Below are 14,255 nucleotides of genomic sequence, written 5' to 3' on the forward strand. Positions count from 1 at the left end.
TATGAACTACTTTTGTCATGCTTTTTTAATTTTATTTCTGGAGCTCAACAGCCTGTCACATTATGAAAAATAACTGGACATTCAGCAAAATATCTTCAACAGAAGAAAGAGAGGGTGCACTGTCCTTTATAAAAAATGCAACAACACTAAAAGGGAACAGATGTTTGTCAAAGTTTATCCTTGTTGTGATATTATAATACTTTAATTTTTACTGCATTGCATCTTATACCTTAGCTCTTCCAGAACCACAGTGTTGTCATAGGGGCCGACTAGCAGCTCTCCCAGGTCCACTTCATCCCCAATGGGATGGAAAGTGACCTTGTAGCCCTTCACATCTCCAGGAGCAGGGTCCCATGTTACCCTGAAACTGGTCTTAGTGGGTTCTGAAGTTTGCAGGTTTCTGGGAGCTTTGTATAGAGACACTGAAGATAGAATATAATGTTGAATTAGAGTATGAAGTCTATAATCACAAATTCAATGCCAGATTGCATAGAACCTTTATGCTAAACAACATTCGCTTCAATTTATGAAATCATCAAATATTATTAATCCCATTGGTGATGTGAGATAAACTTACATGTGGTTCCTTCTCCTTTCCTTGCTCTTCCATCACCAAACTTATAGACAGGTACCACAGTGATATCGTAAGTGGTCAAGGGTTGCAGCCGTCTCAGCATGATGGTGTTGGTTCCACCTGGTGCTTTGGAGACCAATTGACGCCCATCACCCTGTGGTTTATACAACACCCTATAGTTGACAACATTGCCAGGTGCTGGTTGCCACGTCACCCGCATGGTCTTTTCTGTTTCATCTGATAACGTAAGTATTCTCACAGCAGCCGACACTGGGGGAGATAAATGAAAGGGAATAACCATTTAACATGAAGTGTGTAATTTCTTTTGTGTGAAACACTTTCTTTTAATGTGCAGAGCTAACTATAATCTAGTGTAAAACTGTCTGTCCATCCATCCATCCATCGACTGTCCATCCGTTCATCCATCCATCCATCCATCTCAACAATTTATATATCTATCGATTGACTTACCGACCGTCCATCCATCCATCCATCCATCCATCCATCCATCTCAACTATCAATCTATTGATTGACTGACAAATCAACCTTTCATCCATCCATTTATCTATCCATCCATCCATCGACCAACCATCCATCCGTCTGTCCATCTATCCATCTCAACTACCTATTTATCAATAGATCGTCAAACCAACCATCCATCATCTATTTATCCATTAATCCATCCATCAATCCATCAACTGCCCATCCATCTAGCCATCATCCATACATCCATCCATCCATCCATCCATCCATTGACTGTCTGTCCATCCATCCATCTCAACTATTTGTCTATTGATCAACTGACAATCCGACCATCCATCCATACATCCATCCACTGACCATCTGTCTGACCATCCATCTGTCCATGAATCCATCCATCTCAACTATCTATCTACTGACCAACAAACCGACTGTCCATACATCTATCCATCCATCGACTGTACATCCGTCCATCCATCCATCTATCGACAGACAAACCAACCTTCCATCTATCTATCTACCCATCCATCCATTGATCTATCCATCGACCGCCCATTCGCCTGTCCGCCATCCATCCATCTCAACAATCTATCAATCGTTCGACCGTCAAACCGACCATCCATCTATTTATCCATCCATCTATCCATCTGTCCATCAATCCATCCATCTCAACTATCTATCTACTGACCAACAAACCGACTGTCCATACATCTATCCATCCATCGACTGTATGTCCGTCCATCCATCCATCTCAACCAGCTATCCATCGATCGACAGACAAACCAACCTTCCATCTATCTATCTATCTACAGGCGAACGGGCGGTCAATGGATAGATCAATGGATGGATGATCCATTGATCTATCCATTGACCGCCCGTTCGCCTGTCCGCCATCCATCCATCTCAACAATCTATCAATCGTTCGACCGTCAAACCGACCATCCATCTATTTATCCAACCATCCATCCGTCTGTCCATCTGTATATCTGTCTGTCTATCTATTCATGCATCCATCTCAACTATCTATCTATTGATCGACTGACAAACCGACCATCCATCCATCCATCCACCCAAACAACTATTGATTGACTGTCTATCCATCTGTCTGTCCATCCATCTCAGCTATCTATCAATCGACTAACAAACTGTCCATCCATCATCCATCCATCGACTGTCTGTTCATCCATCTGTCCATCCATCCATCTCAACTACCTATCTATCGACTGACAAACCGACCATTCATCCATCTAGCATCCATCGACTGTACATCCATCCATCCATCTGAACTATCTATCCATCGATCGACCGATAAACCGACCATCCGTCCGTCCATCCATCCATCCATCCACCCAAACATTCATTGACCGTCTGTCTGTCCGTCTGTCTGTCTTTACATCCATCCATCCATCCATCTCAACTATCTATCTATTGACGACAAACCGACCATCCATCTATCTAGCATCCATCGACTGTCCGTCCATCCGTCCATCTAGCATCCATCGACTGTATGTCCATCCATCCATCTGAACTATCTATCCATCAATCAACCGATAAACCGACCTTCTGCCATCCATTCACCTGTCCGTCCATCCATCCATCTCAACAATCTATTGATTGATTGACCGTCAAATCGATCCTCCATCTATGTATCCATCCATCCATCTGCCCATCCATCCGTCCGTCCGTCCATCCAATCCAACATTCCATCCACCCACCCACCCACTGTTGGTCTGTATATCTTTCTATCTATACATCCATCCATCCAAACTGTCTTATCTATTGACCTACAAACCAACCACCCATCCATCTACAGTGTCTGACTGATAGATAGATAGATAGATAGATAGATAGATAGATAGATAGATAGATAGATAGATAGATAGATAGATAGATAGATAGATAGATAGATAGATAGATAGATTCTCAAGAGTCTTTGACAAGTTTGATTTGACAAAATGTACCTATTATTCCCTTTGGTGATGTTAGTGGCATCTTTCAAATGTTGAGCATTACAAAAGTGATTTATCCATAACTTATGGGATCAAAAGAAAACCAAACTACCCAAATAGCGAAAGTTCATCTGCCAATATAATCTTGATCTAAGGCTGTCTTGGAATCTCTAAACCGGCTGAAACCAGACATGCTGAAATGGTTGTATATCATGCATAACACAGACGTAAGAAGACTGGCCATAATGTTCTCTATTCAAGCTGTGAACCAAGAGGTTTTATGCAATAGTGGAAAGGAATTAATTGTCAGTCTTTAAATGATCTATGGAACCCTTTCAGATGGAGACATCTTTTACAAATGTGGAGTTTTATGGATGGAATACAACACTTCCAAGTTTTCGAAAAAAGAAAAATCACAATTCCAAAATGGCACAATGTGTTCTTGGTCCTGAAGGAGGTAAGGAACAGTGATGGCAAACATAAAATGCACAGGGCTGTGCCAAAAAAGTTTTCAGCTTTACTGCCAGACTTCTTAGACGACAGACAATAAATAAGCAGCCAGACAGCAAGATAATCTGATCACGAATTAATCATAATTAATCATCATCGCAAATCATAATTGAAACATCCCATGTTATTCCAGTATGATTTAAAAAAGTTTCAAAGAACATTGTGTGCTTCAATGGAAGCAAAGGAATTTGAGCTTTATTCAACGACGTAAATATGGTCAATGTCACAAACAAAATTACATTTGAAATAGTGTCTTAGAAACATTGCAGAAACGAAAATATTTCTTCCTCATTTTATGTAATAAATGTTCTTTATTATTACCATGTAAAATGGGGAAAATTCCCAGATTTTCAATTAAATGATTTTGGACCTCACTGCATATAAAAAAATTCCTCTAAACTGGAGTGAGTTCTCCTATTGATTTATATGTGGGAGTCTTGTAGAGTGTGTGTAAATCCTGCATCTCCAGATAACAGAGAGCATGTGTAAATCATTAAATCAGCGACTACACACACTCTTACACTTTCATACATTCCACCATATGTTACCATAGCCCACTGCAAAAGCATTTTAAAAGAAACAGTGGCGATGACGCTATGCCCCCGCTCACTATTGGAACTGTAAGTCAGTCTTTAACTTTTTCCACATCAGTGTGAGACTTTCTGAATTAGAGCCTTTGTTTCCAGCATACTTCAGAGCCCCATGTCATTATATTGCTTTTGGAGAAGGGTTGGGCACATTTAAAACAGCTATTAAACTCTGAATGTTAATGGATAAAATAATAAACAAGTGTTACGATCCCTGTGTTCTCTAGTCACGTTCATGTCACGTTTCCATGTGGTCCATCCCGTGTTTTTTGTTTCACCCTCGCCAGTCACGTTCCATGTCACTCTTCCTTGTTATCCATCCCGTGTTTTCCGTTTCACCGAACACGCTCCCTGTCATGTCTTCCTTGTTGCCCGCCTGTGTTTCACTGTCTCTGTTAGAACTACACTTCCCTTCGTCCTCGCTCCTCATCACCGCTGTCACAGCGTTATTGTCCGCACCTGTCACCTATTTCACGATCACCTGTCTTCGTTAATCTGTCATTGGGTTTGTGTGCTCATTGGTTCCTTTGTTCTCTGTCTGTGTATTTAAGCCCTGTCTGTTTTTTCTGTGTTTGTCGTTCGTTAACGTTAGTATAGTGTTTCCGTGTGTCAGTTCCGATGTCTGCTTAAACGCCCTCTGTCCGTGTTCCCTGTCAGTCTGTCTACTCGTTCACGGTTACCCTGTTGTCCGTCCAAGGTTCCCCTGCTGTTTTCGCGCTCCTGCCTGTTTTCCCATCGTGGACTTTGCTTTATTCTAGTGTTTGTTTATTTTGTCCTTTATCCCAAATAAAGCCTGCGTTTGGATCCGCACTCTTGTCTGTCTTCCCTCATCACCACAGAACGAACGACCACTAACATGGATCCAGCGGTTTTACGTGCAAGCTGCAAGCTGATAAGCCTCAAGCAGGAAGACCGTTCGGTGGAGGACTACACCCGCGATTTCCTCTTGATTGCGGGTGCCACTGACTTCTCTGACTCCGACCTGGTGCCGTTTTTCCAGGCCAACCTGAATGGTGCGCTCCAGGAGCGATTACCGCCGACGAAAGTGAGTTCATTGAGGAGATTCTGCTGGTCTGCGCTTCTCCGTTCACTGTGGGCGTCATCGAGGAGAACCCTCCCACAGTGGTAACCCTCCATTCGCCCATGGTTCGTCCCTTCAGGCCTGCCTTGGTCAGTGAGCCTGCACGGTCCACTTCATCTGCCCGGAGGAGGAGGAGGAGGAGAAGACAGGCCTCCGCCTCCCGGCCCACGCCTGTTACCGTCCCAGAGCCAGCGCCTGTAGCCTCGACCGTCCCAGAGCCAGCGCCAGCTGCCATGACCGTCTGAGGGCCCACGCCAGTAGCCATGACCGTCCATGGGCCGGCGCCAGTAGCCACGACCGTCCAAGAGCCGGTGCCGGGGGCCAGGACCGTCCAAGAGCCAGTACCCCCCGAGCTTTCCAGAGCTCCGCCCCCGAGCGTTCCAGAGCTCCGCCCCCCGAGCTTTCCAGAGCTCCGCCCTCCGAGCTTTCCAGAGCTCCGCCCTCCAAGCTTCCTAGAACCCTGAGCTTCCCAGAGCTCCGCCCTCCGACCTTCCCAGAGCTCCGCCCTCCGAGATTTCCAGAGCTCCGCCCTCCAAGCTTCCCAGAGCTCCACCTCTCAAGCCTCTCAAGCCTTCCAGGGCTCCGCCCCTCCAGCCTCTCGAGCCTTCTACGCCCCTTCTCCCCGAGCCTCCTACGGCTCTGCTCCCAGAGACTTCTGAGCTTTCCAGGGCTCCGCCCCTCCAGCCTCTCGAGCCTTCTACGGCCCTTCTCCCCGAGCCTCCTGTGGCTCCGCCTCCCGAGCCTCCCACAGCTCCGCCTCCAGAGCCTTCTACGGCTCCACCTCCCGAGCCTCCTACGGCTCTGCTCCCAGAGACTTCTGAGCTTTCCAGCGCTCCGCCCCTCAAGCCTCTCGAGCCTTCTACGGCCCTTCTCCCCGAGCTTCCTATGGATCCGCCTCCCGAGCCTCCTACATCTCTGCTCCCAGAGACTCCAGAGCTTTCTAGGGCTCCGCCTCCCGAGCCTCCTACGGCTCCGCCTCCCGAGCCTCCTACGGCTCTGCTCCCAGAGACTCCAGACCTTTCTAGGGCTACACCTCCAGAGCCTTCCAGGCCTCCGCCTCTAGAGCCTCCTATGGCGCCACCTCCATCGGCCCCGCCGCCAGAGCCTTCCAGGTCTCCGCCTCTAGGGCCTTCTCCCAGGGCCCCTGACCCTGTTCCTGATCTGTGGCCTCCGCCCGGGCCTCCTGGCCCGGCCCCTGTCCTGTGGCCTCCTCCCAGGGCCCCTGACCCTGTTCCTGACCTGTGGCCTCCTCCCAGGCCTCCTGACCCGGCCCCTGTCCTGTGGCCTCCTCCCGGGCCCCCTGGCCCAGTCCCTGTCCTGTGGCCTCCTCCCAGGTTCCCCAAACCTGTCCTTGCCCTGTGGCCAGCTCCCAGGCCTCCTGAACCTGTCCTTGCCCTGTGGCCAGCTCCCAGGCCTCCTGAACCTATCCTTGCCCTGTGGCCAGCTCCCAGACCACCTGAACCTGTCCTTGCCCTGTGGCCAGCTCCCAGGCCTCCTGAACCGGTCCCTGCCCTGTGGCCAGCTCCCAGGCCTCCTGAACCTACCCTTGCCCTGTGGCCAGCTCCCGGGCCACCTAAACCTGTCCCTGTCTCGTGGCCAACTTCCGGGCCATCCAAACCTGCTCACCTATTGTGGCCGCCTCCCAGTTCACCTAGACCTACCCTTGCCCAGTCAATACCTCCCTGCCCTCCTAAACCAGTTCCTTCCTGGCGGAGGATTCCAAGACCACCTGACCCTAGCCCGATATCGCAACCCCATAGACTGCCTGCCTTCCTCTCGGCCTCCCGGGTCCATCTGTCTGCCCCTTGTTTCTCCATGGACTGCCTAGTTGCCCCAGTGAACTGTCTCATTTCCCTTTTCTCCTCCCCGGTCTGCCTGTCTGGCCCCTGTACCTCCATGGACTGCCTAGTTGTCCCAGTGTTCAGTCTCATCTCCCTTTTTTTCCCCGTGGTCTGCCTAATTGCCCCTTGTGCTTCCTGAATCCGTCTCTGTGTCTCTTGTACCTCCTTGACCTGTCCTTGTGTTCCTTGTGTCCCGTTTGGTCTGTCTTTTCTCCCCCTCTTCTAGCCCCCTCGCCTGGAACATTTTGAGTTTTTTGTTTTTAAGGTTGTTTAGACCGTCTGGAATCCGGTCCTTTGAGGGGGGCTATGTTACGATCCCTGTGTTCTCTAGTCACGTTCATGTCACGTTTCCATGTGGTCCGTCCCGTGTTTTCTGTTTCACCCTCGCCAGTCACGTTCCATGTCACTCTTCCTTGTTATCCGTCCCGTGTTTTCCGTTTCACCGAACACGCTCCCTGTCATGTCTTCCTTGTTGCCCGCCTGTGTTTCACTGTCTCTGTTAGAACTACACTTCCCTTCGTCCTCGCTCCTCATCACCGCTGTCACAGCGTTATTGTCCGCACCTGTCGCCTATTTCACGATCACCTGTCTTCGTTAATCTGTCATTGGGTTTGTGTGCTCATTGGTTCCTTTGTTCTCTGTCTGTGTATTTAAGCCCTGTCTGTTTGTTCTGTGTTTGTCGTTCGTTAACGTTAGTATAGTGTTTCCGTGTGTCAGTTCCGATGTCTGCTTAAACGCCCTCTGTCCGTGTTCCCTGTCAGTCTGTCTACTCGTTCACGGTTACCCTGTTGTCCGTCCAAGGTTCCCCTGCTGTTTTCGTGCTCCTGCCTGTTTTCCCATCGTGGACTTTGCTTTGTTCTAGTGTTTGTTTATTTTGTCCTTTATCCCAAATAAAGCCCGCGTTTGGATCCACACTCTTGTCTGTCTTCCCTCATCACCACAACAAGGATAAAATAATACTATTTTTCTGAAAAAAATTGAGAGTCAATCATGGCAATCAAGATGCTTGCCTGTGCAAAAATAGCCAACACGATGCTAGGATTGTGGATGATTGCCAGTATGTTACTATGTGGATGCAGAGGTGTTCTGATATTTTGTAGCATCCCAGATAGCAAAAAATGTCCGCACGGCTTCTTTTTGCCGCCGTCCCCAAGCTGTCAGCTATAGGTGCGTCCCACTGGCGGGGATGAAGCGTTTGCCGCGACTCGTCACTCCCATTTCTTGCGAGATGCCGCCGGCGGTCAGACGGCGGGCGCCCGCTTCATTTTCTCTGGCGGTTGCCTCGCGGCAATCGATCACGGCCGTCGGCGGCAAGCCGCTTTGAAATAGCCTACAAGGACAGCTTAGACTCTCAAAATCGACCAGCCATGTTGGCTATTATTATTTTTTGCTCCAAAGCCATTAGGGTTTATAACAGATTCTTGACTCTTGATTCCATGATAAGGTAAGGTTTAGGAAATGACATTTAAATTACTTTGAAACTCTGAAGCGATTATACAGTAATATATGTAAAATATATTGAATTATTTATGCACAGGTGAAAATTGTTTACATTTCTTTGATTGATGCACATTGAGACATGCAATAAACCAAAAATAATTCCTTTTTGTAAAACTTACTTGGCAATAAATATCTTTCTGATTCTGATTAGGTTTTAAAATAGATATTTAATACAGGGTATGAACAATTTAGCAGAATAAATTGACCAATGCCTGTATCAGTGAACAGTGAAAGACATCTGCAACATGGCCAAAATATCGGGTATACTTTAATTATTTTTTATTAATTTGCAACCATGGTGATATCTATCATAAACATGAAAATCCCTGTTTTGACATGAAGGATAAACTCAATGAAAAAGCGAAATTATCCTCTGGTTTCACAGTTGCGCAGAAATTTCGTTTATGTCTACATTTTTTCCAACCTCGATTTATTTTATTTTTTTTATTTTTTTTTGTTATTTTACCTTTTACAGGTTTTGCAATTATGACCTGTACAAATGTTTAAGAAAGTGTTAAAGTCCCTGTAAAGGCAATAAAAAAAATCTAAACGCATTATAAATGTTAAAAATGTATTGCTAAAACACATTACAAAGACTGAACTGTGAAGTTCCGCTGTCGCCATATCTGTTTCCGGTTTACTTGCGTGTCGCCCAAAATGTCTTTTTACTCGATGTCTCCAGAATCTTCCGAAAATACGCGTCAGCGATGTTCATCGCATTGTTGATGCCTGGTCCCCTGCTCCGACAAGCAAGAGGGACAAGGGCTTTAAACTCTACATATCGAGTTATCTGCACAACTACAAAGGTAGGTATTTTAATCTAATGTGGTGTGCCGGCAGATAGCGGCTAAGCTAGTTCGCCACGTGTTCATTTTTAATGTAACGTTAGTATAGAAGCTTGTTTTTTCTTAGATTTAAAGCAGACTGTTTGTTAATTTTTGTGATAATTGTGATATCAATTATATTAACTTGGTCTCCTCTCAGTTTCTAATAAAGATCAGGACACCGGTGAAGTCACTGTCAGGGCATTGTGTTACAGGTCCATGAGAAAATCAGAATCAGAATCAGCTTTATTGCCAAGTATGCTTACACATACAAGGAATTTGTCTAGGTGACAGGAGCTACCAGTCAACAACAATACAAACAATACCAAAAAACAGCAGCAAGACATAGGTAATTAAAAACAAAAAGAACACAATATAAATAATTATACATATACGTACATACACTCACCTTCATACATACCCACATACACACACGTAGTGCAAATCTAATACAATCTGTATATAAAGAACAAAAAACAGTATATTATGTACAGAGCAATGTAAGTAAAAGCAGATAAACCTCACAGTTTGAGTGTATGGTGTAGCTAGAATTAATAAGACCGCAGTTATAGGCTTGTTACTTTAATAGCCCGATGTTCCTGGGGACTCGGCTAAGGTTATTCATGTTTAATGTAACTCAAATCAAATGAAAACAGTTATTGTAGGCAGGTAAGTTTCCCTAGCTGGTCCCCTCTGTGTAAAATGCGTTCTTATTCAAGTTTTAAACTCAGTCATTCGTTTAAGATGCAATCTTGTGTTATAAGTATTAGGCTATCATGATTATACAGTGAGCAAGCTATATAAATAAGTATTTAATATAATAAAAGTGTAGAGCAACAACCGAGGGTGTAAGGTAAAGGCTGAATATTGTAGATTTATTACAATATGTTGCATGTTTGAATTAAAATACCTGTGGATATGCCACTTCCCACTAATGAAAGTTTTATTCAAAAGCAGCACACACTCTACAAAGGCCTGACTGGAGATTTGCCTGATCTATCCGTCCTTCAGGTGAGTAGGGATATAACAATAGCACATTTCACTGTACAGTATGATATATCAACCAAAATCTGTATACCAATATTTCATTTTCTTTTTCCTCCCTTTTACAAACAAATATTCTGCTTCAAAGAAAAAAAATGAAATTGATGTTATCATAAGGGTTCTTCATTATGAACTTGTATGCCATGCATAACATACTGTGGATAGAAATTACAGGGAAAGTTACTGGTATGATAATTGTGGTTATATTATATTACTATTTAGTGTATTGCTAATCAATATATTGTTAATTCCCAGATGACAGCGGCTCGCTTCAAGAGCAGGTGAAGCAAGTTGGGACAATGTTGAAGACATTTGCTCGCACTGGGCAATCGGGTACAACTTGCAAACAACACCTGTGGTTGTTGGTTTAATTCCCACTGGGGCCACCTGTACATGTAGTAGACCTAGATATAAATGTCATAGTTTAGTAGTTGAAGGACCAGGACTGACTACTTTATTCTTTTATTCTGGGAACCCCTGTAGGTGCAGATCAAACCCTAATGCTGCGACGTCTTGGAATTTGGCGATGTTGTGCGTAGCATGGACGACAAAATGCTATGCTGCAACGCTTCAGTGCCAATGTGTCTGTTGGAGAGTTATCCCTGCCAGGGGATCTGTTACTCCCCTAGACACCCAGGAAGATTTGGCGTTGCTTGACAACAGTTTGAGGCAGGATAAAGAGCTCCAGCAACGATTTGTAAGTGTGCCGATTTCGTTTATAACGGTATAGGGTAATCTAAAAAGTAAAATTAAGATTGTACACTGCATATTCTACAGTCTGAATCCACAGCCTGTCACATTTTAAATTTATGAGAAGCTTCAGAGAAATGTCATTTGTAACATGTTTTTTTTTTTTGTATTTTCAGCTTCGGTTTTTGGCAATCAAATGTGGGAGGGACCTAAAGACAACTGTGTGGCGAATGCTTCAGAGTATCTTCTCTAATCACCTTTCCATCAATACAACCTGGACTGGTGTAGGGGATAAAGCATGTTTTAGAGACATGTTCCTGAAGACCATTGTTCAAAGTAAGTTGGATATTTTTTTATATTTAAGTAGATGTGTATGACCTTATGCCATTCAAATGGAATGACAGATCTTTATTTTCTACAGGAGCCATCCGGAAGAACCCGGCAACACAGGATGCCACTGATGAGGCGATCCAGGTTAACGTTACCTGAAAGGAGCATCTGAACATGAAGGTGGAAAAGGCGCCAGCACAGCTGAGAGGGACCCACAGCCGACCCCTTAAACCTAGGCTGACTACTGACACCCCAGCATCACTGACAACTGGAACCCTTTCTTTATCCTGCAGTCAGTAGCATCAAGACCCCTAAAAAAGCCTGCTAAAAGTGTCAGACTACACTCACCCAATCCACACTGTTCACTGTGGAAATTGCTCTTTTTTTTTTTTTTTTTTCTCGTGACCCTGATTTGAGGGCAGCTCCTTGGATGAATATGGGATGGTTTGTCCTTTTATACAGGCACACGAGGAATCACTGAAGATATGCTAATTTGCACTGCCTCATTCTGGAGGTCGGGAAAACCGGTGATTCTTAGCCCACTACGCCACGCAGTCCCCAACCTCTCCAGACATTCTGATTGGCTGTGTTCTCTACAGCCAGATTTTCTGCTGTTAATTATATTTATTCCCACTTGTTGTCATGTGTAAGTTGAATGTCAAAATGTATATTATACCTGTTATCCTGCACATTCCTTGATACCAAAGATCTCAATTATTTCATATACAATTTGCTGCTTATTTCATTGTTACAGTGCTTAACTATTCTATTTTTAAATATAGCTTGTAAATCCTAGATTATACATCTAATACTTGATATTTGCACATTATCTGGTATCAAATATTCTACTTACCGTGACTTTAGTATTGGCTTATTTCATTCCGTCAGTGCTTAACGATTCTCTTATAGTTTGTAAATCCTATTTCATGCCTCTGATACTTGATATTGCACATTAACTAGTACCAAAAATTATACTTTCATTCCATCACAGTGCTTAACTGTTATTCTATTGTTACATATAGCTTGTAAATCCTTGTGCCACAGGTCAGCATTGCAGTTATAATGGTATATTCTACTCCAGAGCTTTACTCTAAATTATTACCACTTAACCTATTGTTAGAAATGACTTGTAAATATGATGTTATACCTCAATTTATTTGGTATCCTGCACTTTCTTTGGTACCAAATATCCTCATTGCTTGTGTTTACTGGTAATTCTTTTCATCCCAGAGCTGACCTCTTTATATTATTAACAATTATTGTAAGTGTTACAATAGTGTTTTTTAAAAAAAAAAGAAATTGGAAACCTGCATGTTCTTATGTGTGTGTGTGTGTGTGTGTGTATATATATATAATGTTTGTATTTTTCTGTTTTTTATATTTCAGTGATCTGACATCTTGTTTCAATGACAGTTACTGTACTTTGAAATGTGGAATTAAAACGCCAAATGGAAATTTGTCTGGTTTGATCAATCATTATTCTTGATAAACTGCATGCTATAAATATATATATATATATATATATATATATATATATATATATATACACACAATAAGCGGCGGCAGATCGCTCGAAAAAAGCTCCGACGGCTTTTAAAAAGCGGCTGCCGCCGGCGGACCGCCGTCAAACGTGTTTGCGATATCGCCATTCTGCCGCTTCTACTGCCGCCGGCGCACCGCCAGCGGACCGCCGACTTATTTCTATCTGGGGTGTTGCTAGGAGGTTGCTAGTGTGCTGTGGGTGGTTGCTAGGGTAATGTTAGGGTGTTCTTAGGATGTTCACTCAGGGCTTTTTTCTCCAAAAAATAAAATAAAAATGACAATGACAAATTGGATACTAAACTGAAATATTTAGGAGCCAAATGGCTGTTTTTAATTTTCAAATTCAGAATTGCTTGATTTAGATGTCTGTTCAGAAGCAAGATCAAAAGCCAAAGAAAACAAAGACAGCTGATAACCGATTAATCCGTCGATAGCTTTAAATATACACTATATTAAAATAAGAAGCCCAAAATACACTGGGGGACACTTATTTTGAAATGTGTGCACTTCAGGTGCTCTCACAAAAACATAAGGAAAATAAAATATGCAATTTTGACTGACTGAAACTGCTATTCTGAGCACCTGAGCTCAAACCCATTTTATGAATCTTTTCAGCTGATTCATAAAAAAGACCCAGTTTAATCCTTGAATGGATTTTGAACTTTCAACACTGACTTACATTAACTTAACTTTAACTTTTTGGCCTAAAACTTCATGACATCCTCCACAAAGGTGATTAAAAACCTTGCAATATTTACTTTTTTTTATTGTATGTATTTATAAAGAAAGCAATAAAAAAGGTATCTAAGAAGGTCCTCCGGATCTATTTGACCCAGTTCATATAAAGACATATGAGAAAGGTGTAAAACGGAAATTTGGAGCATTTACTGTACATAAAATGTGTACATTTTACATTTGTATATTAGTGAAGGGTTGTTTGGGAGAACATTTGCAACTTGTTACTACTTATCAGCACAGCTAGTCTCCAGACTAAATCACACCAACTCTCTGTACCCACATCTATCTGTCAGTGGATCACCAGCTTTCTGATGGACAGGCAGCAGCTAGTAAGACAGGGGAAATTCACTTCCAGCATATTCACAATCAGCACTGGTGCCCCCAGGGATGTGTGCTCTCCCCACTACTCTTCTCCCTGTATACAAATGACTGCACCGCCAAGGACCCCTCTGTCAAGCTCCTGAAGTTTGCAGACAACTCTACAGTCATCAGCATCATCCAAGATGATGTTGAGTCTGCATACAGAAGAGAGATTAAACGGCTGTCTCACCGGTGTAGTCAAAA

The 14,255-nt window shown here is 43.7% G+C and overlaps 1 protein-coding gene across 6 annotated transcripts in view; it reads right to left on the reverse strand.

Moving 5' to 3' along the window:
* Positions 1 to 14,255, reverse strand: part of LOC127662172 (collagen alpha-1(XII) chain-like) — a 145,684-nt gene that overhangs the window by 103,489 nt on the left and 27,940 nt on the right. For 5 of the 6 annotated variants that reach the window (XM_052153241.1, XM_052153240.1, XM_052153238.1 and 2 more), the window contains 2 exons: positions 578 to 844; positions 230 to 422 (listed from right to left, as the gene is read on the reverse strand). The exons of the other annotated variant lie outside the window; for it this stretch is intronic. In XM_052153241.1, coding sequence (XP_052009201.1) covers positions 230 to 422; positions 578 to 844 — 460 coding nt within the window. The remainder of the gene's footprint in view (positions 1 to 229; positions 423 to 577; positions 845 to 14,255) is intronic. 6 annotated transcript variants of the gene reach the window in all.

The sequence above is a fragment of the Xyrauchen texanus genome, chromosome 22 (genome assembly GCF_025860055.1).
Source record: "Xyrauchen texanus isolate HMW12.3.18 chromosome 22, RBS_HiC_50CHRs, whole genome shotgun sequence".
Classification (NCBI taxonomy): Eukaryota; Metazoa; Chordata; class Actinopteri; order Cypriniformes; family Catostomidae; genus Xyrauchen; species Xyrauchen texanus.